Source organism: Misgurnus anguillicaudatus, chromosome 13 (assembly GCF_027580225.2).
Source record: "Misgurnus anguillicaudatus chromosome 13, ASM2758022v2, whole genome shotgun sequence".
NCBI lineage: Eukaryota > Metazoa > Chordata > Actinopteri > Cypriniformes > Cobitidae > Misgurnus > Misgurnus anguillicaudatus.
In genome coordinates this window covers 31,913,832-31,937,500 of record NC_073349.2, presented here as the reverse complement: position 1 = coordinate 31,937,500, position 23,669 = coordinate 31,913,832, and the positions used below count along the sequence as shown (strand labels likewise).

Here is a 23,669-nt window from a genome sequence, read left to right as displayed (position 1 = left end):
GGCTTATGATCAGTTTGGTTACAAATATCTTCCGAACAAAGAAATGTAATGCAGGTTTGTAACGAAGGAGGGGTGGGTGAATGATGACAGAATTTTCATTTTTGGACGAACTATACCTTTAAGGAATAATTTTGTTTCAGTTCAATTTTAGGGGTGCAAACAGTTAACTGTACATTTATAGGTGCACAATGGATCCTTAGGATACAGTAGTGTCCCCTAAAAGGTACAACATTGTAAATTTTTAGTACCTGTAAATCAGGTGTGGGGACCAAAAAAAGTTTGGTTTCAACTCTAATTAAACACACCTAAAAAAATCTAATTCAAGTCTTCAGGATTACTTGGAAATGAAATTGAGGTGTGTTTGGTTAGGGTTGGAACAAAACTCTGCAGGATGGTGGCCCTCCAGGACCAGGGTTCCCCACTCCTGCTGTAGAGGAACAAGACAGAACCTTAGGGTACCGCCCCAGCGACAGAAAAGGTACAGTTTTGTATCTTAATTTTGACAGTGCTAATCGAATTTATTAACCTAATGGGGGAAGTTCTTAATAAAAATTACCCTTAAAAATGAGTTTTAGCTGTTATATGCTTTTTATTTTATCCCAGAGGATCTTTTGATTTTAAGTGGATTGTTATTTAATCCCGTTTAGATGCATAACAACTGGTTCTGGATAGACAGAGATGATTTTGACAAATTATTCTGTATTCAGTTATTACTGTGTATAATAATCAGGGTTCCCACACATCATGACATTTTAAAAAGTCTTTTCCAGACATTGAAAATATTTTTGTCAAAGTCATGAAATATCAGGGATTTTTGTTTGTTGCTTTACATTTTAGTTTCCATTTATTACAATGTAATCCACTTGTTAACTTGTGACGTAAGGAATACAATTTCTTGGTCCAAGCCTCCGCGGACTTAAATTTAAACAGCTGTTTATTGGCACTGTTCAGTTTATGCACTTAAGCTAGATTTTTATAGACTCCCAGTGTACACTACATTATCCAGGCTCACAGCATCCCAGACATAGGTTATGAAAATTCTCCTTTTTAGTCAATGAAAGTTAAGAAATTTGACATTTGACTTATGCTGCGTTTACACCAGCCGCGGTAGAGGCGGCAAAAATCCGCTATTCGCGTGTAGTTGGACGATTGAACATTTAAGTTTACTCGCTTCATTCGTGAGTGAAAGCCGCGTGTGAAATTCTAGTCATTCGAGACATTCACGTGGAAATTTGTGTCATGGGAGGGGCTTCTGTGACTCTGCGGAGACTCCGCTCGCTTCCTGTAATCACGTCACTACTACAGCAAGGTCCTGATTGGTTAACACAGAGCGGAAATCCGCAGAAGTTCAGATTTTTTAACTCGCGTGTTTCCTGCGGCAACGCTCAATTCGCGCAGAACGCGCCGCAGGATGCCTAATCGCGTCTTTGCATTAACTTAACATGTAAATCGCCCACGCTTTCCACCTCTAACGCGGCTGGTGTTAACGTAGCATTAGAGTTGGAACCCTGAATAATGCAATAAATCTATGAAATTATTATTTGGATAAAATTGCTATTAAATCAATTATGATAATTCCGACATTCCCGCTATTTAATTTAAGTTTAATCTCTGTTCACTGTTTTTTTTTCTTTTTGCCACACAGAACCTCCACAGCGGATGGTTGGGTGTCGGCGTAGGTTTGTTTTGCTCTGATGGCGAACATGAGCAGTAGTGTGTGCATGGAGACCCCACACGCTCATGGCCACACCCACGGCCACACCCACAACTACAACCACACCCCCGGGCGAGACTTTCCTCTGCAGTTCGACTCGTGCGTGAACCCCGTGTTAGACTACAGTGCACAAATGGAGCGGTATCGTTCCTTTGCTACCTTCTATAAGAACAGCACGGCCGCCGCAGCTGCCGCCGCCGCCCCGTTTCCCCAGACTGCCAAAATCGCCCGCATAGCCACACCCCTCTTCCCCTCCGCCCGGCTCTCAGCCATGCCACCGTGGCCCTGCGACAACGCCATGCTGTGGGGGCGAAAGCCTGCCGCGGTAAACGGACCTCACCCACATCGGACTGGCATGTCGCGGGCGGAGTCGGTGAACGTGCACATGTCCGGCAAACACATTCCACAAGACTCTGCCCTCCAAATGAGTGCCGACAACTTTCTTTCCCCGTTGGCTGCGGAGCAGTGTCGCGGTCTGCCCGTAACGGGGGCCGAGTGCATGAACCGGCTCAAGTGCCCGTCGTCCGTTCCGCCCTCTGGTGCCGGAGAGGCAGATCGAGGTGGGACCTTTGGAGGGATGCCACCGCTGGGGGGTCTGTCGCTGCCGCCAGGGGTCATCGTCATGACAACGCTTCACTCCGGTGCAGGGTCATCAGGGGTCACGATGTCAGACAGCGCGTTTCAGATCGCCAACGTGGCGGCAGACTGCCAACAGAGCGGCTCGTCCTGCTCCGGCTCTCCCGCCGCTCTTAATGGAAACGCTAACGGCAGTTGCAGCAGCGGAAGCGGCAGCGGAGCGGCCAAGCGCAAACGCAAACGATGTGGAGTGTGCGCCCCCTGCAGGAGGCTCATTAACTGCGGCGTGTGCAGTTCCTGTCGAAACAGAAAGACGGGTCATCAGATCTGCAAGTTCAGGAAATGTGAGGAACTCAAGAAGAAACCGGGGAGCACGCTAGAGGTGAGCTGCTAATGTGCACGCGCACACACTACCTCATACTCTCATTTAAACACACACACACACACACTGACTCACACAAACACACACTCGCTCTCTCACACTCACTCGCACGCACACACACACACTCACTTACTCACACACACTTACACATATGCTGTGAGGTCTACTAAAGTGGGCTGTTAAACTGGGAGTGATGTGACTTTGGATTACAGCCCAGTCTTGGCACACAGAGCCATAATGAACCGATGTGCAGTAATGTGTGTGTGTGTGTGTGTGTGTAAGCTGATGGTTTGATTATCTCCCAAACCCTCTTATATTTTGGAAAATGCCCTCGCACGCACGCACGCACACACGCACACACACAGTGGCAGTGCTGTAAGATGAGGCAACATGTTGTAAGTTCTCTGTAATCATACAAAGACAGATTCATCTCTTTACATTCCATTAACTCAACTCACTGACATCAGAGTCTCACTGAGATTTTAGGTATAAATTGTGATCAGTTTAAGTTTTAGTTGCAGGTAAATCTAAAACAATGGGTACCACTATAATAGACAGTGCAACAATGTGTTTACTCATACATACAATGCTGCTTCTTTCTTTCTTTTCTTTTAAACGCCTACCAGCTTCTAAGGCTCTATTCATGGCGAGAATAAAGTATAATTAAATAAAGGACATACAATGCTTAAGAAAATACAATTATTATTTGTCCAAAAGTATATCCGTGTATCTGAAACATGAAATATTTAGTATAAATCCTCCTAAAATGAATACATTTGTATTTGTAAACCCATTCCCAGGGCCAGGATCTTGAGCAAGGCCAGTAAGACTAAAGCATGTGATTTAGAGAAAGAATAAAGTCTGCGGTTGGTTAGTAAACACTGATAGATACTGCACACCAGGGGTTAGTTTCCCAGACAGGGGTTGTTTCTCAATGTCAAGGATACTTCCTTAGCAGGACTGCTCTTTCCAAGTCACTAGAATTTGGAGAACATGTAAATGGAACAGGTTAGCGAGTGCACGTCAATGCGTCATTACGTCAGTGAAAAGGTGTGCTTTCGGCGCTGCGCGCATAGGATTGTGGGTGATTTAAGAGTGCGAAGGATACACATATGCATCCTTTTTCGGTATGTTTCGAACGATTACTCAGTCCTTGGTTGCAATTCCGAGGATCCTCGACATTGAAACAGTCCTTCGACAGATGTCAAGGATGTAGAATTCTCGAAATTCTGGCTTCTGAGGATCCTTCCTTGACATTGAGACACAGGCAGGGTTTAGATCAGGGGTGCACAAACTTACCAAGAGCCAAAAATCAAACCTGACTGAGCGCTGTGGGCCATAAGTAAATGTTGCTGTGTGATATTAAATTAACGTTGCCCCGATTCTCCTCATTTATAATTTTCTATTATTTCAAAAATAAATAAGCAAACATTACTCTGTTCATGCAGAACTAATGCAGTTTTATTTTCAAAGGTTACTGTTGTAAAAAAAGGAAATAATTTTGCCAATCATTTTTAAATTTCCTTTTGGCTGCGTGCCACTGCCTCGACCTCTCCATTATTAGCCTATAATATATGATTAATATTATTATTAACCTATAGTACCTGAGTTTCATGACGCATGCTATACACCTTCAAGTATGCATGTACATTAAAAAACAATTATTCACTTAAATTCCTTGCATTTAATTTTAATTTACATCATTGTAATGTACACATAAAACAAAAAATGTTACATTTTAGAAAATGTTTAATTAGAAACATGAACATCTGGGTCAATGACGTTTATCCTTTTTCCTTATCTAATGTGGCATGACGGGCCAAGTTAAAGGTCATTGTGGGCCAACAAAAAGCATTACTGGTGTGCATCTTGAGATCAAACATATGTTAAGATGCATCAGAGCAAAATGTTTTAGGTAGCTCAAACATCCATTTTAGTCTCGGACTAGGATAAGCCTTATATAGGAAACCGGCCGTAGGAGTTTGTGACATAAATCCTTACAGTTTGTTTTCTCTCAGAGGGCACCGTCAGCGGGAGCAGCCGACACCTTCCGCTGGTTCTTCTGAAAAACTCATCACAGACCACATGATAATATCCAAAACCGGACTCAAAACTGCAGGTCATAACCCTACGATCCTCCCCGAGATCTGATGATAGCATTATCAGGGACTCTTATCTGCCCTGGCTTTCTACCCCTTCCCCTCAGGACTCACTGTGGCACAGAGGTCATTCAGCACCGGGGTATCAGGTGTCATTTACCCCGCCAGACAGACGTCGAGTCTCTGACTCTCAGATTGACTTTAACTCAACCCAACAACAACACTGACAAACGTAGAGAAACAGAGACCCAATTTCAGTCGTATCAGGACTTTGTCCGTGTCTAAAGGAAGAGTTCACCCAAAATATCACTCTCATGTCTGTCACTCCACATCATCTGAAACACAACTATCCGTATCATTTCTATATAAAGATGAATGAGGAATGATTTGCCAAATCATTTCCACTCAAAATGGACAAAAGCCCCACACACATTAGTCCAAATGACTCGTGCGCTATATTCAAAGTCTTGTGAAGCCATATGAGAGCTTTGTGTGAAGAACTGACCAAAAAATTGAGGTCCCTCCAAAATAGCCCATCAGTTAATATTATTGCTCGATGTCAGTGAATGATTTCGGAGTTTAATGGGACATATCATTAAAATCTGACTTTTCCAAGTGCTATAATTGGGTCTCCAGTGCTTCTATTAACCTAGACAATGTGAAAAAGATCAATAACTTACTTTTGGTAAACCATTCTCTGCAAGCATGTGAAAAAAATGGCTCCCCTTGTGATGTCAGAAGGGGATCTTATTATAATAATAGCGCCCCTTAATCTGCACTATCCAACCACAGCACTGCCATTTAGTGCAGAGAGAAAGAGAGAGAGAGATTTGGGTGTTTCAGCTCATTTGCATTTTAAAGGACACACCCAAAAACGGCAAATTTTTGCTCACACTTATAAAGTGTTAATTTGAACATGTTATAATAAATTATCTGTGGGGTATTTTGAGCTAAAACTTCACATATGTATTGTGGGAACACCAACGATTTATTTGACATCTGAAAAAATTGAAATTTGCAAATGATTTGCAAAGCGAAACCTAAATTTTGATTTGTTCCTCACACAAAGCTTGGAATATGACTTGAATATTGTGTAAGAGTAATAGGGATGTTTTTATCACTGTGTTTTAAGTGATTCTCATTTTTGGGTGAACTGTCCCTTTAAACCACCTTTCTGTTGCATGGGTAGAAACGTGTTTCGTTTTTAACTAAAGATGTAAAGAAAATAACTTTGTTTATTGCTGTTGTGACACCTCACTGTCTTGATGAATAAGAGATTTGTTTAGGATGGCTCGTCGATTAAATGTGATTCTTTTTGACCTGTGACTGTCTGTGTGGCTCCTTTATTTGTGCCATTGTGATTTTTCATGTTTTGTTAAACGTGTAACGGCCTTCACCGAAGTCAACAGGAGTCTGAATTGAAACTGAAGGTGATGAGGGCTTTAATGGCGTTTCTAATTCTGATCCCTATAGGAGTACAGATGAGCAGGAAAAGATGGCGGAGGCATATCTCAGCGTTAAAGCGCTCAGCACATCACTGTACATGTCATCTCTTTATTGTTGGGCCGCTATGACGACTCCCATGTTGCTAGGCAACATGAATTACAATGACATGAAGTCCTGTGTTGTGTAGCGAGGGAGGGGTCATGAGATGCCTTCACTTTACAACATCTGAGTGTGTGTGTGCGTGAGTGAGTGAGGGACAAAGACATGTCCTATAGAAAACTGAATAAATATTATATATTATTATTATCATATTGCACATGCAACTCATTATTTTAAGTAAGCTAAAAAATATATAAATATTTTTAGACACAAAGCATGTATATTTTATCTATAGATTTTGCATGCTATTTTGTATTTAGTATGATGAAGGTATGTTTTTGAATATCAACAGCTAGCGACTCATGCCCAGATTTTACTTCACCCAAAAAGAGACATAAGAGGAGAATGAAGCTTTTTTTTAAAACCATTAACATTTTTGCACTGAGAATGACAATTTCCCACCAAGATACTTTTAGTTTGAAGTCATTTCTATTATTCTGCATTAGATTTGAGTCACTATTAATCAAAGATCTTCTACCAATTTAATTAGGGCTGTCAAAAGATTAATTGTGATTAATCGCATATAATATAAAACTTTGTGTTTGCATAATATATTTGTGTATTGTATGTAATTATTATGTTTCTATAAATACACACATACGTTTATTTTGAATGTTTTTTATGTATATATAAAATAGAATATATAAAAATATAAATAAATATAGACACACATGTAAATGTTTCCTAAATACATACATAAATGTGTGTGTATTTATATATACATATAATTACACACAGCACAAACTCATATGTTATACAAAAAATGACTTTTATTTTGTGTGAGTTAATCTAGATTAATCTATGCCCAGCCCTAGCAAAAACAAACTTTATGCGATTAATTGCGATTAATATTTGAGAGAGCCCTAATTTTATAATGCATAAATATTTTTAGTGTGTAATAGTAATGAAACTTATAAATCAAAATATAAATTCTTTAGACTATAAGGAACGCACCAAAACAAAATTTTGGAGTCAATAGCGATATTTGATTACTAAGAATGACATCTACCTATACCAACAGATATCGATAGTTTCATTTTTCACTCATTTCAAATGATGTGGTAATGTTTGGATGAAATCCTAGAAGTGTAGAGCGTAAAACTTTCATTCTGTTTTTACCGTCATTCATAATCACACAGATGAGTTTTCTCTGCTAATCTGCCCTAATTATTAGCTGTTTTAAAGGAACACGCCCACATTTTGGGAATTTAGCTTATTCACCGTATCCCCCAGAGTTAGATAAGTCCATACATACCTCTCTCATCTCCGTGCGTACTGTAACTCTGTCTGACGCAGCCCCCGCTAGCTTAGCTTAGCACAAAGACTGGAAATGCATGGCTCCAGCTAGTATACTGCTCCCAATAAGTGACAAAATAACGCGATCATTTTCCTATTTATGTGTTGTGATTTGTATAGTCAAACCGTGTACAAATAACAAGGTGATATGAGACACAGCGATCTTTTAACAGTATACATACTGAGAACTATATTCTCTGAAGACGAAGCACTGCTGCATGGGCGGAGTGATTTGCACAACTCTGACCGAACTCTTTGCTCCTCACCAGGGGCTTCTCGTGTGCTGCGAGCAGATCACTCCGCCCATGCGGCAGTGCTTCGTCTTCAGAGAATATAGTTCTCAGTATGTATACTGTTAAACAGTGCCGGTCCTTCCTATACGCAAATTACGCAATTTGCATAGGGCCCCGCACCACTAGGGGGCCCCCTTGATCTCAGAATTATTTAAAATTATTATACCAAATAAAAATTATTATTATGTTTAATGAAAACAAGTCGCTATAATTTAAATAATTTGCAAACTTCCCAATTTATGCGGGTTTTTAAAAAAACTTAATGATTTCTTAAATCACTGATATACTCGGACAACAAGGCTGCAGCCTTCAGAGGTCACATTTGTAGGCTGCATATGCGTCATAAAAACGTATTTCAGAATATTAACAATTATAATGTTGAATATTATTCTTAGTTAATGGTTAATTGTTATATTATGCTTATGACTTGCAAATGAAATGCTTATTTGACTTAAATAAATCAGGCTTGATGACGTATGCAGCGTGCATATGCGACATCCGGAGGTTGCAGCCTTCAAATTTAGAAACGGCCGCGTGCATGATGCAGAAGAGTGATGTGGTAACAATGTGCATATTATATGCCCACCATTGCTTTAAAACGAAGCTATCCGTCTGGGGCAGAATAAAGGGGAAAACGTGAAGCAAGGGAACAAGATAAAGGATTTGCGCGAGCAGATTACAGTCAATGCAAAGACGCATCCACACGCGCCCTAGCATGGGGCGATGCAAATAACGTGAATTGGGCGACGCAATTGCCGCGGAAACACGCGCTTTTCCCTTTGAACTTCAAGAACGCGCTCTCGCGCAGGATAATTTGACATCATGAGAGAGAGAGAGAGAGGGAGAGAGAAAGAGAGAGAGAGAGAGGGAGGGAGAGAGAGAGAGAGAAAGGTAAGAATGGTGCCCACGTCGAGAAAACTTAATAGAAGACTTGAAATTTGTAAAGGATTAAAGTATATGTCCCTCGTTTAATTACAGTATGTTATAACACTGGATATAACTCATTGTATAGTTTAATAAAATAATGTATTTTGATTACACAAATCAAACCTAACTATATGATTGTTTTAGCTGCTGACCAGCATAGGGAATCTCTATGGCTAATTTTTAAGACATGTTGCTGATACAGTACTGTGTGTTGTACCTTTTCTTGTTAATTGAGTCTTTTTGGGCATCTTATGCCTAGAATTATTCAAGGAGGTTGATTATTTTAACTTCCTTTAAAGTTTGGTCAATTGTGCATAATGGCATGTGCAACAAATGGATATAGGGTGTCAAACTCATAGATTTGCAATATTTAAAATCAGACACTCTTTTAAAAAAATTTGGGGTCAACCTCTGGGACAGCTTTAAAGGGACACTTCACCCATTTGCATTAAGCTTTGTATCGTTAGAACCCCAGTCATGTTTTTTGAGTGGTCATGCATAATTTTCTCAGTTGCCGCTGAAACAGGAGAAATACAGATTTCATAATTTTGCATCATTGAAAGAAGAAAGTGCAATGTCTGTGTTGAGGGAGTAAGACTACAAACACCCCTTTTCTCCGTCATATATGACACACTTTCAATAAAGATTAATGTTTCTTCGGGTGAAATGCTCTTTTAAAGCTGAAACGTATTAAATCCTATCAGATGGCCATGAATGTCATTGAAACACACCAGTGGCTTTGCTGTCATCAGTATTAAACATGTTACCCCTCAAAGTACCCCTCCCCACAGAGCCCTCCACCCACATAACAAATCCCAATTTAACCCCTGTGTATTAACAGTATGTATTTATATTCAATTTAATTTGATTCATTACATTCATTTAGATCAGGTTGATTTTTAGTGCTTCTCACAACACATTTTAAATCAAAACAACTTTACAGCAAATACATGTTTCATGTTATAATCAGCAAGTTTATCAGTCAGGGTTTCAAAGTAATGTGCATATGGGAATAATATACAGCTATAAGATAATACACTATGTGGTTAGTTAACAACTACTAAAAGCAAGATTGACTGGGTTTTACCCAGATAGCACATACGTCTGTAAGATGTCTGGTAAAGATCTGGAGATCTGGAATACATCTGGTGTGTAAAAACATCTTTTAAAGGAAAAGAGCTGCTTTACATACATTCTAAATCAAAAACGTCTTGCAGACATCTTCAATATGTCTATATGACATCTTTTAGGAGACGTCTCACAGACGTATTGCAGATGAGAAAACAATCTAAATAAGACATCTTGCAGATGTAAACGCGGACATCAAATAGACGTCTCCGAGATGTATGTGTGCTATCAGGGACTGAATGCACACTAACAGAGGGCCCCCCACAAAGCTTTGCTTAGGGCCCCCCAGCATCTAGGACCGGCACTGCTGTTAAAAGATCGCTGTGTCTCATATCACCTTGTTATTTGTACACGGTTTGACTATACAAATCACAACACATAAATAGGAAAATGATCGCGTTATTTTGTCACTTATTGGGAGCAGTATACTAGCTGGAGCCATGCATTTCCAGTCTTTGTGCTAAGCTAAGCTAGCGGGGGCTGCGTCAGACAGAGTTACAGCACGCACGGAGATGAGAGAGGTATGTATGGACTTATCTAACTCTGGGGGATACGGTGAATAAGCTAAATTCCCAAAATGTGGGCGTGTTCCTTTAAACAATCTGCTGGAAAAATGCTTTTCTTTAACACGGATATGTTCTTAACAAATAAATTGTGATTTATCTATGAAATCTCTCACAGGATTATATTAAGTTAAATCCATTAATCCTGAATCTCTCTCATGATGTGTCTACAGTGTAATACAACTGCAGTTTTAACAACGATGGTTTAATAAATACAAACTAGTTTTTTGTGTTAAAAACATATTTTATGTAATATGTCTTACAATTTATTTCAAGTTTCAGTAAAGTATCATAACACAACATCATAATCAGAATCTAGTCTGTGATGTCACAGCTAAATCCAATTAATATATCTAAATATATACTAATCAACATTTGAAGTGGATCAAAAAAGTTCATCAAAGTTGCCTTAAGACAAAAACAGCTATTGGGTATTGGTTTTAAGACAACTTTTATGAATGGTTTTGATCCACTTCAAATGTTGACTAGTGTATATCAAAAAGATCAACTTTAAAGGCGATAGTCCTATCCTAACAACCCACACATCAATGAAAGCTCATTTATTCAGAAAACTCACATTTATGAAGGTCACAAATATAATACAGAACTATATAAGACTTTTACATGTATATTTTTAATATAGAAGTCATTTTCAGGGTTTTTATGGTGGACTATGACTATCATTTTTGGACTGTTATTAGTTATTCTAATCTTCAGTCTTTAAGTTTTATTAGACACAAACTATAATGTCATGGATGTAATAATGAATTTATGTGTTCCTGAAAAAAGCCAAAAATGCCTAAAAGGGCACAAATTGTACCTGTTGTGTTGATTGTATCTTAAAATGGTTTACATCATTCGAAACACACAAATCTCAGCTTTCCAAAGTTTGTTTAGCTTTTTGTTTTTGAGGTGTTGTATGTCATGAAGTTTTTTTGTCAAATAATGCAGTGTATGTTGTAACTTTAAGGGGTTAATGGCCAGGTTTCTGGTGTGATCTCTGTTATGTCAAACTCTTGTATGGTGAACGTCACATCACGCCATCTTCTAAAGTAGAGCTGTTTCTGAGTTTCACGCTCCTTCAGCACGAAACTCTCGATCTTCAGCACGGGCAGATCCTGGAGAAACAAAACACAACAAACATCTGTGTTATATCAGGTCAGGTGTGTGTGTGTGTGTGTGTGTGCGCACGCGTGTGTTATGTTTGTGTTACCTGTATGTTGAGATATGATGCGATGATTCCCCAGTCAAATTTGCACTCCGCACACAGCATCTTCTCTTTCTTTGTGAGACCACAGAAGGTTTTGGGTCTCTTATGAGGAGCGGTTGTGCAGCGGTCGAAGATGGAATGATCCAGAATGATATGATGACATTCCTGCAGATAAGATGAGACAACATGATGGGCTCAAAATTCAAGTTAAACAACTGACCATAACCATAGTATGATCATTACTTCTTAAAGGCATAATCACGTCATGTCTACTCATCACAAATCAAATGGGGTTTTAATAGAAACAAACAGAACCTTTCAATTCAGGTGTAAGAGTCTCAACGTCATTCCTGCACAACTCTGAGGTCATCACTTGAACAAGCAAAAGTCTTGCATTTGGCACAGAGTAACTGATAGCTGGCCTGAGTTTTGGGTTTGTCAGGACTGGATCTGATGTGATCTCTCCGGACTTTATCTTCTTTCTGTAGCATGTCCACCTTGTGACTGAGTTCATCAGGGCTGCTCTGCAGACGCGTGACGGCTTTCTCCACCATCTGCTCTTTAAACATGTTCAGCTTCTCCTTCTCAATCCGCTCCTTACAACTGGAGATGAGAAAACAACGACTGCCCTGTGCCCGACCACGGCCTACACAACACACACACACACACACACACACAGATGTCTACATGTCTATTAACATTATGTGTGTGTATGTGCGTGTTAATGTTTATTACTTTACCTCTAACTTGTACCATCTTCACTACGTTACCCACATACTCATACATGAGCACCAGGTTGCATTGTGGGATATCGATGCCTTCATCAGCGACAGATGTGGCGACCAGGATCTTACTGTGATCAGAACTTTTGAAAGACTCCAGAACGCCTTTCATCCCGCTCAGAGTCATTCCTGTAAAACAACAACAACACAACTTTACAGCACCGCACTATACACACACATCAACAACAGGTTTACAGCTAATCCGTATCAAAGTGTGTGAGTCAATTCTTACTCGAACTGTTGGATTTCCGCCCTTTTCCGATCAAAACTTCGGGATTCAGGAATTTAAGGGAATCTGTCTCTTCGATCCATTTCTTCATGGCCTGATAAACACAAATTAAACTTGAATGTTTTGATACAGTAATAAATGCAGCGAGTGAGTGTTTGCGAGCGAGTCAGACTCACGTCAGCGAGAGCTCGCGTCCTGACGAAGAGGACGGTTCGAGTCTGATCATCATTGTGATATTCCTCCTCCAGAATGAACTTCAGCTCTTCTAGTTTAGGGTTTTGCTGCCCATCAGTGGCCAAATCCTGCAACTGCGCCCGGTGACCTGCATCAATAAAACTCTCATAAGATCAGGACACTTAACTGATCCCAGTACAGCTGAAGTTCATCATAACCTAGACTGGCTGACTCATAATTTATGTCCTCAATTACAACCAAAAACTGAAACTTAATCTCAACGGTTGGTAAAATTGTATTTGAGCAATTTCAGCGTTATAGATGTGACATTTGCAGTCAAACCTTGAAATATAACTACATTTATTACTAATATATTGAACCATCTGTTTAGATGTTCAGACATCAGAAAAATATATCAGTCTATCTTTTCTATTTTAGATGAGAGAAATATACAGCTCATGCATTATGGATGTTACCAAATAAGGACACAAGATTTTGGAAGACAACATACTAACTAAAATGCACAAACTGGAAGCAATAATACTCAACAAATAGAAAAGAAACGGCTCTTCAAAGAACAACTAATATTTTATTTACATTTTTGTGTGCGCATTTTAAAGAAAGAAGCAATGATGAGACATTTCTGAAATTTGCGCTTAACTATTGAAAATCATGAAAAAATGCTTTAAAAACTTTTAATATTGACTTTTCATAATAAAATTAACATTTGCATGAAACTGTCCATATAATAGAGTTTAAAATTTTTACTGTCAAAGAAGGCGGTGAGTTCCTGTTCAGTTTCATCGAAGCCGGCGTTTCGGACGTCTTCAAAAAAGGCATCCAGATAATCCAGCGCATCTTTAGTTCGGGCGTCCTCAGTGATGATCAGAGCGTCATTATATTTCTAATAAAAAGGTGAGAAAACAAGTGTTATAAACAAGAAAACAAGTGTTATAAACAAGAAAACAAGTGTTATAAACAAGAAAACAAGTGTTATTTCTCATATTACACATAATACACATATTGAGACCTATAGACAGACAGAGATATTTACTGGTTAATGTATTGTTGCCACACTGCAAAAAATGACTTTTTTTACTTGGTGTTTTTGTCTTTTTTTAATACAAATATCTAAAAATTCTTAAATGTATTTTCTTGAGAATAAGTCTAGTTCTAAAAGGGAAAAAAACATAAAATGTAAGTGAATTTGTGCTTAAAACAAGCAAAACATCTGTCAATAAGGTAAGCAAATTTTTTTTGAAAAAAGTTCAAGATTTTTTTCTTACCCCATTGGCAGATTATTATTATTTTTTTGCTGGTTTTAAGCACAAATTCACTTAAATTGTATGTTTTTTTCTCTTAAAACTAGACTTATTTTCTTAGGTTCATTTTTGTCAACATGAAAATACATTTGATTTAAGAACTTTTAGATATTTGTACTGAAAACAAGGCAAAAAGTGCAATATTACTTAAATAAGAAAAAGTAAAAAAGTGAAAAGACATTTCTATAAAGTGTTTCATAATTCAGGGTTTCCAACTTTAAGTCAAATGTCAAACTTTTCCCTGACTAAAAAGCTTTTAGAGTTAAAAGAGTTTATAAAAATGTAGCTTAAATGCGTGAAATAAATAAACAGTGCCAATAAACAGATTATTAAATTGTAGTCAGCAGAGGCTTGGAGCCAGAAATGGCATTTCTTACGTCAAAAATGTCTTAAGTTAAAGTCACCATGAAACTAAAGTAGCGATTGTCTTATTTTCTCCGTGGTGACGTATATCCCATTGAAAACAGCTTCTCAAATGAAAAAAAAAAAGGTAGAGCTGGACTTGAATTCATCCATCGAAAACTGATCATTTGAAGTTGGGTCGTGTTGCTAATTGCTAATCGCTGCCATATTTTCCCAGACCCCGCCCACCTAAAGAGAGATCAGGCTTGTTCGACCTCATGCGGCGCTGCAAGAACAGAGAGCCGGATGACGTCAAAGTACCGCGAGAATAATTCGAGAACTCATACGAAGTGTAATTTCAACCCTACTGTTTCCAAGAGGGGAGGAGATTTGCGTTTTTGATTTAAAATGATGAGGGAACACGAATAAAAAAAAGCTCACAGATAAATCATTTGTAAAAAAATCCTATAATATTACAAAACAAATGACAGTTTTTAACCTAAACAAGAGGATTACATTTTCATAAGTGGAAAGCATTTCCCTAATATTCCCTGCAAAAATTCCCAACTTTCAATATCTGGAAAAGACCTTTTAAAATCCACGATACTCCAGAAATTCCATGTCCCGTTGGAACCCTATAATATTTTTAATAATATTTGCTAAATTCAAGAGTTTTCTGTAGTTGTAAAGTGCAGACTGACCCGCAGATGTTCAGTGTAGTTGTAAAGCGCTCGACAGATTCTTCTCTCCTCCTCAGAGTTATTCATCTGCAGAACTCGACAGCACTTTTGAACGGACACGATCCACTGCTCATATGTCTGAGAGCCGTACTCACGGTTCTGGATGTTTGTCAGGCTCTCTGTGAAACACACACATGTTTGTGTGTTATCGTGTGTTTGTGTTAGCGGTATGTGTGTAGAGATGACTCTTACGTACCGATGTTGTAGATCTTCTGTGCCAGCTGCTCAATGTTACTCATGATTTGTCTGATGATTCTGATGAAGGGATCAGATGTCCGCTGAGAAACCTCAAAAAAGTCTGACACACAACCACACACACGCATCTTTAATAATCTTGTGCTATACATCCATATATACACATGTGCATTTGTTTGTAATGTTTGTAACCTTTTTTAGGTGTGTGCACGTAAGACCTGAGCTCATCCAGGTGTTTGCTCACTGTGGCGATGGCTCTGCTGTCCAGGTTGGCACAGAGTTGTAAGATATTGTTTTCTGCCTCTGGCTGGTTCTTGAAACTTCCGATGCCAACCGATGCCGTCAATCCCACAACCTTACATACGAACATAGAGAGAAACAAGCTCACGAGCCAAAAAAAAAACCAGCGAAAGAGTGCCAAACAGAAGAGAAAAGTGTGGTACCTGCGGCAGTGAGTGTGTACCGCCGTTGAGTTTAATGTCCAGGTAACGGGTCATGATGTTGTTATACGGGTGTTTTCCGGTGGTGTTATGGCACTCGTCCAGTAGTATGAGTGTCAACAGCTCAAGAGACGCCACCTCTCCGCTGTGAAGAGCGTTGACAAGGATCTGGGCCGTCATTACCACTATCTCATGATTCTCAATGAGCCAGAGCACAGACAGATCGTCCATATCACCACACATCCCCGTCACCCTGAAGAACACAAACACACGTGTCAGACACCAACGCATGCTTTGGATTGAGAACATCACATGTATGTGTGTTTGTGTAAGCAAGCGAGAGACAGAGAGAGAGAGAGAGTGTTACCTGATACTGGGGTCCTTGCTGAAGAAATGCTCCTTAAAAAGTTTATACTGCTGTTCATAAACATCAACCTTTGTTGCCAAAAAGACGATCTTTGCCTTTGTTTTGTCAGGAAACTGTTTCAGGTGATTCTCACAGATTGCCAAAGCAACAACAGTTTTTCCACATCCTGTAGGAGACAGAAATGACAAAAACACTGTAGTCTTTGCACATTCATTCAGTTCAATATGCATGCCATCACTCGATTTACTGTAATAGATTTAGACGTTCTATGTACCTGTAGGAGCGCAGATGATGGTGTTTTGTCCGTTGACGGCAGCAGCGGTCAGCTCCTTCTGATATTCTCTGAGTTTCCTCTCACCTGAACGTACACCTGTCCCAACCCCTGCAAAACAATCTCACAAGGTAAACGGTGATGTCATCACACATAAGAGATGATCACAAGTCAGGATTTGTACCTGTCGTCCCGCCGGACATCTCTGGATGACTGATGTCGTTGGCGCTCATCGGCAGGGTGTCATCACTTTCACCTTCTTCTCTAATCTCAAAACACAATGTTTCTGTCGTGGAGGTGTCCATGTCCTCATCCTGTACCTTTGAAACCTTTTCATCTGCGAGACAAACATTAAATAATCATCATCACACAAACTGCAGCTGGATGGATGGATGAATAGATGATGAGAAAAGAGGATCTAACTGCATTACTTGGTTCCAGTAACTGTAAGGCGTGAGTTAAATCACATTCCTCCAGAGCCATCTTCAGCACTTTAAACCAGTTTGGTTGATCTGAACGCAGGAGAATCTTCACCATCATCTCACTGGCAGCTATTTTACCACGATTGGTTTCCATCTTCACACACACACAGAAAATATGTTTTGACTAAAAACACATGATGCACCGGAGCTCAGCACCACGGACATCTTAGCTGAAGATTTGAGACGTGAAATCCCAGCTAACCAATCCAGAGTACACTGAAAAGAACTGGAGGACCAAAAGTGAAGGTTTACAAGTGGCTGCTATTGTGTGACTTCTTCCAGTGACTCCTCATTTTTTTTACTCCAGCAAATAAAAAATAACATGGCTTGGCAAACAATATTTTTTAATAAAATGTTCCTCTGCCTTCCTTGTACCACGTGCTCCCTGATCTATGTGATGCCTCCTCCTAACAGCAACAATAGGCTTTATGCCCAGCTGCACTACTTCCTGAACTTCAGCCAGCTCCTTGTTTCCTTTCTGCCATTATTGGACAAACCCATCAATCCAGGTGTGTCTGATTATTGTTGTTGTGACTACTGAGGTCAGGCACACCTGGATTAATCAGCCTGTCCAACAATGGCAGACAGGAAGTTCAGGAAGCAGTGCAGCTGGGCACAAAGCCCACTGCAGCCATTTTAATCGCAATTTTTCTTCTGTTAAATAATGGCGCAAATATCTGTAATATTACACGCGCAAACATTAGTAAATTGCGTTGCGTGAAACATTTAAATAAGCTCCTCCCATAAATGTTGCGTCTGCAACGGAAACTCCTAAAATGCATATGCAATAAGATCAGTCGCAAAAATAACCATACCACACCTTTTCAGCGCTAATGATCCACTGCACATCTTTAGTAAATCCTGACAGTTCTTATTTAATGACAAAATCAGAAGATGTTAAATCTGTCCCTTAACATGCACTGATGTCCATGTGTTTTTGGGTGATAGTGTGTAGACTCACAGCTCTGATCTCCTCAGTCTCTTTTTGTTTGAAAATGTCACTCATGTGTGCGAGCAGCTCACTGGGCTTCATGTGTTTAGCAATGGACGGTTCAATCTTCTCCAGAGTCTTTCTGTGTTCCTGCAAGGCTTCAAACTGACTGAAGTCCCAATCCATAATGGCCGCATGCAGACCTTTATACTCTACACACAACACAGAGAGATGCTGTTAAATCTCTCACAATATTTACTTCATTATACAGTATATATACAGTAGGGTGGTCCTATAAACCTTTGATTATTTTAATGAAGATGTGATATTTTGGATCTCTGAACACACCTGAGGCCCAAAGGATGTCGATGAAGGCTTGAAACCAGCCCTGTTTATTTAGATCATACATCTTATCAAGCAGCAACTGCGCAGCTGCAGTCACAGACGTCTCCTCCTCAGACAAAATCGTCTCCACTGTCACTGTACAAACAAAAACAAAAACTTTATTTAGTGTAGTATGACTGACATAATGAAAGAATGAGGTAAGATGAGGTTTATGACATACCTGTTTTTAAAGGGCCCATATTATGCAAAAATGTTTGGACACAAATGTGTGTTGGCCATGTGTGAAGACAACACCCTTAAGGCTCATACACACCGGGACGATTATCGTGCATGCTTATCGCTGACATTTAATGCCTTGTGACTAAACAAAGGGCGCCAATGTGAGCACACCGACACGTAAAACCCCAGACGTAAAGGAGTCTTTTTTTCCCAACGTCTCGGGCTTATTTTTTGGGTTGACACGCCGCATCAAAAACTGTCAACCAATGAGATTGGCGCTTTTGTTCACATGCCTGGAGCTGCTGAAGTTACAGTAAAACATGACTTGATGGCGCTCAAGCACAAAACAGTATTGCAAGAGTCCAGATTGATGCCACATCGAAGAGGTAAGTAGACAAAGAAGATGAATCGAGGCAAGATAAATATAGAGCTGCTGGTCTTATTGGCTTTTGAAAACAAAGAGCTTTATGACAAACACGACAGCGACTACAAAAAATCTTATTAAGAGGGAGTTGTTTCTAGAGAGAAATTGCATATGAAATGGGATTTGATGGTGAGTTTAATTTCCCTTAGTTATTCTTTCATCTATCAGGGAGTGAATTTTGAAAAAAAAAATCCCATTTCTTTTTTTTACCTCAATAAACCAAAGCAGTCTCATTAAACGTGCGGTTTTGATTCTCTTGTTAATGTGACGTCACACTAATAAAGCTCCACCCACAGCCACTGACTGACAGCTGCATTAGCATAATTTTCACCCTCAGAAAGTTGTACGCTGCCTGCCATATCTCAATCGTGAGATACTATTGTCTCACAGGAATCAGATCTATTTTAACTAAAAGCATCTCTTTTGGTAAGTGAGTGAGGAGCGGTACCTCATTGGCATTTAAAGGTACAGACCCCTACACAAATAGGGGTATTTTGGACATGCTATAATAAATTATCTGTGCAGTATTTTGAATTGAAACTTCACAGATACCTTTTGGACACACCTGAGACTTATATGAAATCTTATAAAAATTAGCATTATAGGTGGCCTTTAAAGACAAACTTGATCAGCAGGTCTTGCAAGGAAATATAATTGAACGCTAAAATACAGACTTTACATTGAATATTATTTCTCATCTCAAAGGAAAATGAACTTCCAACGTTAAAGCCAACATTAAACAAAAACTAGATATTTTTCATTTACATGTAGACTTACTACTAATTTACGTATATTCAAAGCGACGCATTTTTACAGGTGCAGTAAACATTGTTTCATTAGTAGACCTGGTATGCGTTTTCACTTCATATAGTTTATATATGCAGTAAGTTATATTTGTGTTGATACTCACATCATCCAGGTGATCAATCATGAAGGCTTTGATGAATGACGGTCGTAAAGTCTTTGTGAAATAATCACTGCAGCGCTTTAAATTTTCTTTCTCCTTTTCATACATTTCTGCGATGGTTCAGGCACACTGATAACTGAATGAGTCCGATCTGACAACAGATTATAAACCTGAGTCCGATGTCACAACAACAAATCATGAAATGAAAGTGAACATGTGAAAACGAAACCGATCCCACAGAAACAAAGGCTGTGTCTTAAAATCCTAAAAAGGTCCCTACACGGACAACATCACGGACACGCGCATGATTCCAAGCTCTTTCCAATAAACCATTATAAATATAAACGATTCAAAGGAATCGCGAAACTCGTTTTCATTTCATTCAGATTGTTGTATCCTAAATGTCTCTAGCACAATTGTCTCTGGTGTTTCTCAGGAATAATAACTTGCCTTTCTCTGCAACAGAAACCGAAACAAATGCAAACGGTTTTACGGGTCATTCCTCAGAAAAATTACCTCAGAAACAATGTAATATCGTACAGGACAGGTGTGCGTAAAAAACATTATAAAGCTGTATGATTCTTCTTACACTCTTATATTATTGATTTAACGGTAAAAACAACAGGACAAACTGGATAAAAGGAAAACTGTGGTAAATTTGAGTAGCTGGTAAGTACAATGAGGTAAAAAATAAAAGGCGAAAAACCCGGCAAGTAAAAAAAAAACACCGCAAACCAGTGGCGGAGCCAGAGGGGTGTCCAGGGTGGCACTGGACACCCTTGACAGGTCACTGGCCACCCCGTGTGCCACCCCAAATTTAATGCGCTACTTTCACTTAATCGCTATGTTTATTTTCGACGTGCGGCAGCGCAGCACATTATTAAAAACATTATGAATATTAATCCCTGCGGTCGCGGCACAAACTCTTTATTTTTCAATCACTGCGCAAAGAGACTTGGATTACTCTGCTGATTTTGGACAGATATGAGTTATACATCATTTAAAACGTTAAAGTGTCATTTTTTTGTATGTCTATAAAAACTGAATGTTGTGCTTTTCACAAAATTAAGAAAATATACATAATGCGCGTTCTGTTATCTCTCCATCGTGATGTCTTTTCAAAAACGCGTCAGAAAAAATACTGTAACTTAACGAATACTTTTCATACCATCAGAAGATAAATGTCATGTCTACATAATGCTTGGAATCTCTTTAAAATGATGTAAGTGAAGTCGTACATTGCTAATACTTCTTGATTTCACCGTATATGTGGAAGTGTGGTCATTTTCTTGTGGACTGAATAAAGTCTAAGATTGCCAATTCTGTTTACAACAAAAACCAGCACCATGTTTTCATTCTTGACGTGATCTTTATAGGCTACTGTATGATTGTTAATTCGACTGGATTGCCACATTGAACTTGAAAGCGCGTTGCGCATATGCGATAGTGCGCGTGCACAGCAAGAGCTTAAACGCCTTCATGATCGCAACTTCGTGTCTATTTGGTTTAAACGGACAAATGCTCATATATGTCAAAATAGCTGTCTTGGTGATTTTCATACTTAACATTTGGTTACTGTACGTCTTAAACGAATAAACATTTTATTGCATTCGGTCTTAGCCTAACCTGTTGAAGCCTCTCTGTCATTAAAGTTAATTAAATATCAAGAGAAAAAAGAAAACTTTTGCATCTTCTGTATCTTCGTAAATAAACATCCTTGGGTAGAGCTCTGCTATTTGAAGTAAGTTTAAGGTTTATCATGGAGTTTAGATTTCCTGATCTTTTGCTTCATTAGTTCACAAAATGAAAATAATTTTTACATCCTCATGTTGCTCTTATGTTGTTCTAAACCTGTACGAATTTCTTTTTTCTGATGAACACAAAATAAGATATTTTGATATGGTATGCACACAGCTGTAACCATTGACTTCCATAGTAGGAATAAAAACAACATGATGGAATTCAATGGATATACCATTAATTGTGTGCTTACCATCATTTATCAAAATATCTTCTTTTGTGTTTATTAAAATAAAATACAGGTTTAGAACAACATAAGGGTGAGTAAATGATGACAGAATTTTCATTTTTGGGTGAATCCCTTTAACAGACAGTAAATCAGATGTAAGAAATACAGTAGAAAGATTTAAAATTCACCCTTATTATGTTTACATCTAATGCGATCAAAAGATTAATTTAGCTTTCTTAATACATGGTTACACGTCATTTTCTTTTATGGACTATGGACCCCCTAAAGTAGCTTTGGCCACCCCCTGGCCACCCCATTAAAAAAATTCTAGTTCCGCCACTGCCGCAAACATAAATTATACCCAAGAATATTTTAGTATTTACGAAGATTTGTTAAATTACTAGTGTTTTAAACCTTACAGTAAATATTAAACTACACTACAGTATTCATTTAGTCGATTATCAATTAGGGTTTCCAACTGTCCAGTATTTTGAGCCCGTACGGGACCTCTCGCGTCTGCTGATCTAACCAGTGACTGATACAACAGGCTTGTTCGACTTCATGTGGGTCCAGATGACATCAAAATCCCGCGAGAGCGATTCGAGAAATCATACAGATGAGACAGCTATCGAAATGCTCTCGCGGTACTTTGATGTCATCCACCGGCGAAACAAGCAGCAACAGCTGCAGTGCTGATCACTTGAGAATGAATGATCTCAGACAGCTTTCATCCAAACACAGACCTACTCAAGCACAATCAGTATACTTTTAAAAGGGGAAAATAATACGATTTTATTTTTTATATAGTGGGTCATTTAGTTGTTTGTGCATGTATGAGATCTGCATAGTTCAAAGTTCGGTCTCAATTCTGAAGACATCGCTGATCCATCCAGATCTGCCTAAAACACATCTATCTGAAATGGCCGAAGCAAGGCATCTCCAACTTTACTAAGACATTCTCGCGCTTCTTATTTAAAGACTGTAAATGTGATTTAATTCAAGTAATTGATGTTGACTCTGCAAAACTACAGTTCACAGAATCAATGTTAGTTTTAAGGGGATAACGTTTTTTAAACTTATTGTGGGAGTCACAAGAGTTTTGTCTTAGACAGATTTTAAAGGTAATTGTTCAATTAAAGGACTGTGTTAAAAGTAAATTAACAAACTATTAATAAACCTACCGTATTTTGCCAAGGCATAAGAGTTATAAATAAATATTTAATTATGAGATTAGCTCCTATCACTTTGACATATGGCTTAAAGGTATAGTTCACAGAAAAATAAAAATTCTGTCATTATTTACTCGCTCTCATGTTGTTACAAACCTGCATACATTTCATTGTTCTAATAAACATGAAAGAAGATATTTTGAGGAATGTTTGTAATCAAACCGTTTGTGAGCCCCATTTACTTCCATAGTAGGAAAAAATAATACTATGGAAGTGAATGGGGCTCATGATCGATTCCTCAAAATATCTTCCTTCGTGTTCATTTGAATAAAGACATTTATGCAGGTTTGTAACAACATGAGGGCGAGCAAACGACGACAGAATTCGTACCTTTGGGTGAACTATACCTTTAAATACACTGTATAGACAAAACCAGATCCGCACTGCTGTGGCAAATCATTTTTGTCCCATATTTCAGAGTGAGAAAGTTTCTTTTTAATACCTTAAAATTTTGTAGTGTAAATTAACAAAATATTCTACAGTATACTACAGTATTTTTGTACAGTAT

At 38.8% G+C, this 23,669-nt stretch overlaps 2 protein-coding genes across 2 annotated transcripts in view; one reads left to right on the top strand and one right to left on the bottom strand.

The window, feature by feature from the left end:
• LOC129430667 (CXXC-type zinc finger protein 4) overlaps positions 1-6,090 on the top strand; it is a 7,303-nt gene extending 1,213 nt beyond the window's left edge. Inside the window, exons 2-3 of the mRNA XM_055188092.2 lie at positions 1,646-2,672; positions 4,691-6,090. Coding sequence (XP_055044067.1) covers positions 1,695-2,672; positions 4,691-4,738 — 1,026 coding nt within the window. The 5' untranslated portion in view covers positions 1,646-1,694 and the 3' untranslated portion in view covers positions 4,739-6,090. The remainder of the gene's footprint in view (positions 1-1,645; positions 2,673-4,690) is intronic.
• A 5,038-nt stretch (positions 6,091-11,128) lies between these two features.
• rigi (RNA sensor RIG-I) lies at positions 11,129-20,607 on the bottom strand. The gene is made up of 18 exons (XM_073875639.1): positions 19,967-20,607; positions 18,417-18,549; positions 18,099-18,280; positions 17,087-17,231; positions 16,840-16,992; positions 16,659-16,766; positions 16,385-16,550; positions 16,021-16,270; positions 15,770-15,932; positions 15,579-15,680; positions 15,344-15,501; positions 13,747-13,882; positions 12,981-13,126; positions 12,808-12,898; positions 12,534-12,704; positions 12,149-12,439; positions 11,797-11,963; positions 11,129-11,701 (listed from the first exon to the last, which is right to left on the bottom strand). The coding sequence occupies exons 1-18, from the start codon at positions 20,069-20,071 to the stop codon at positions 11,549-11,551; spliced, it is 2,820 nt and encodes a 939-aa protein (XP_073731740.1). The 5' UTR covers positions 20,072-20,607; the 3' UTR covers positions 11,129-11,548.
• Positions 20,608-23,669: the final 3,062 nt, after the last annotated feature.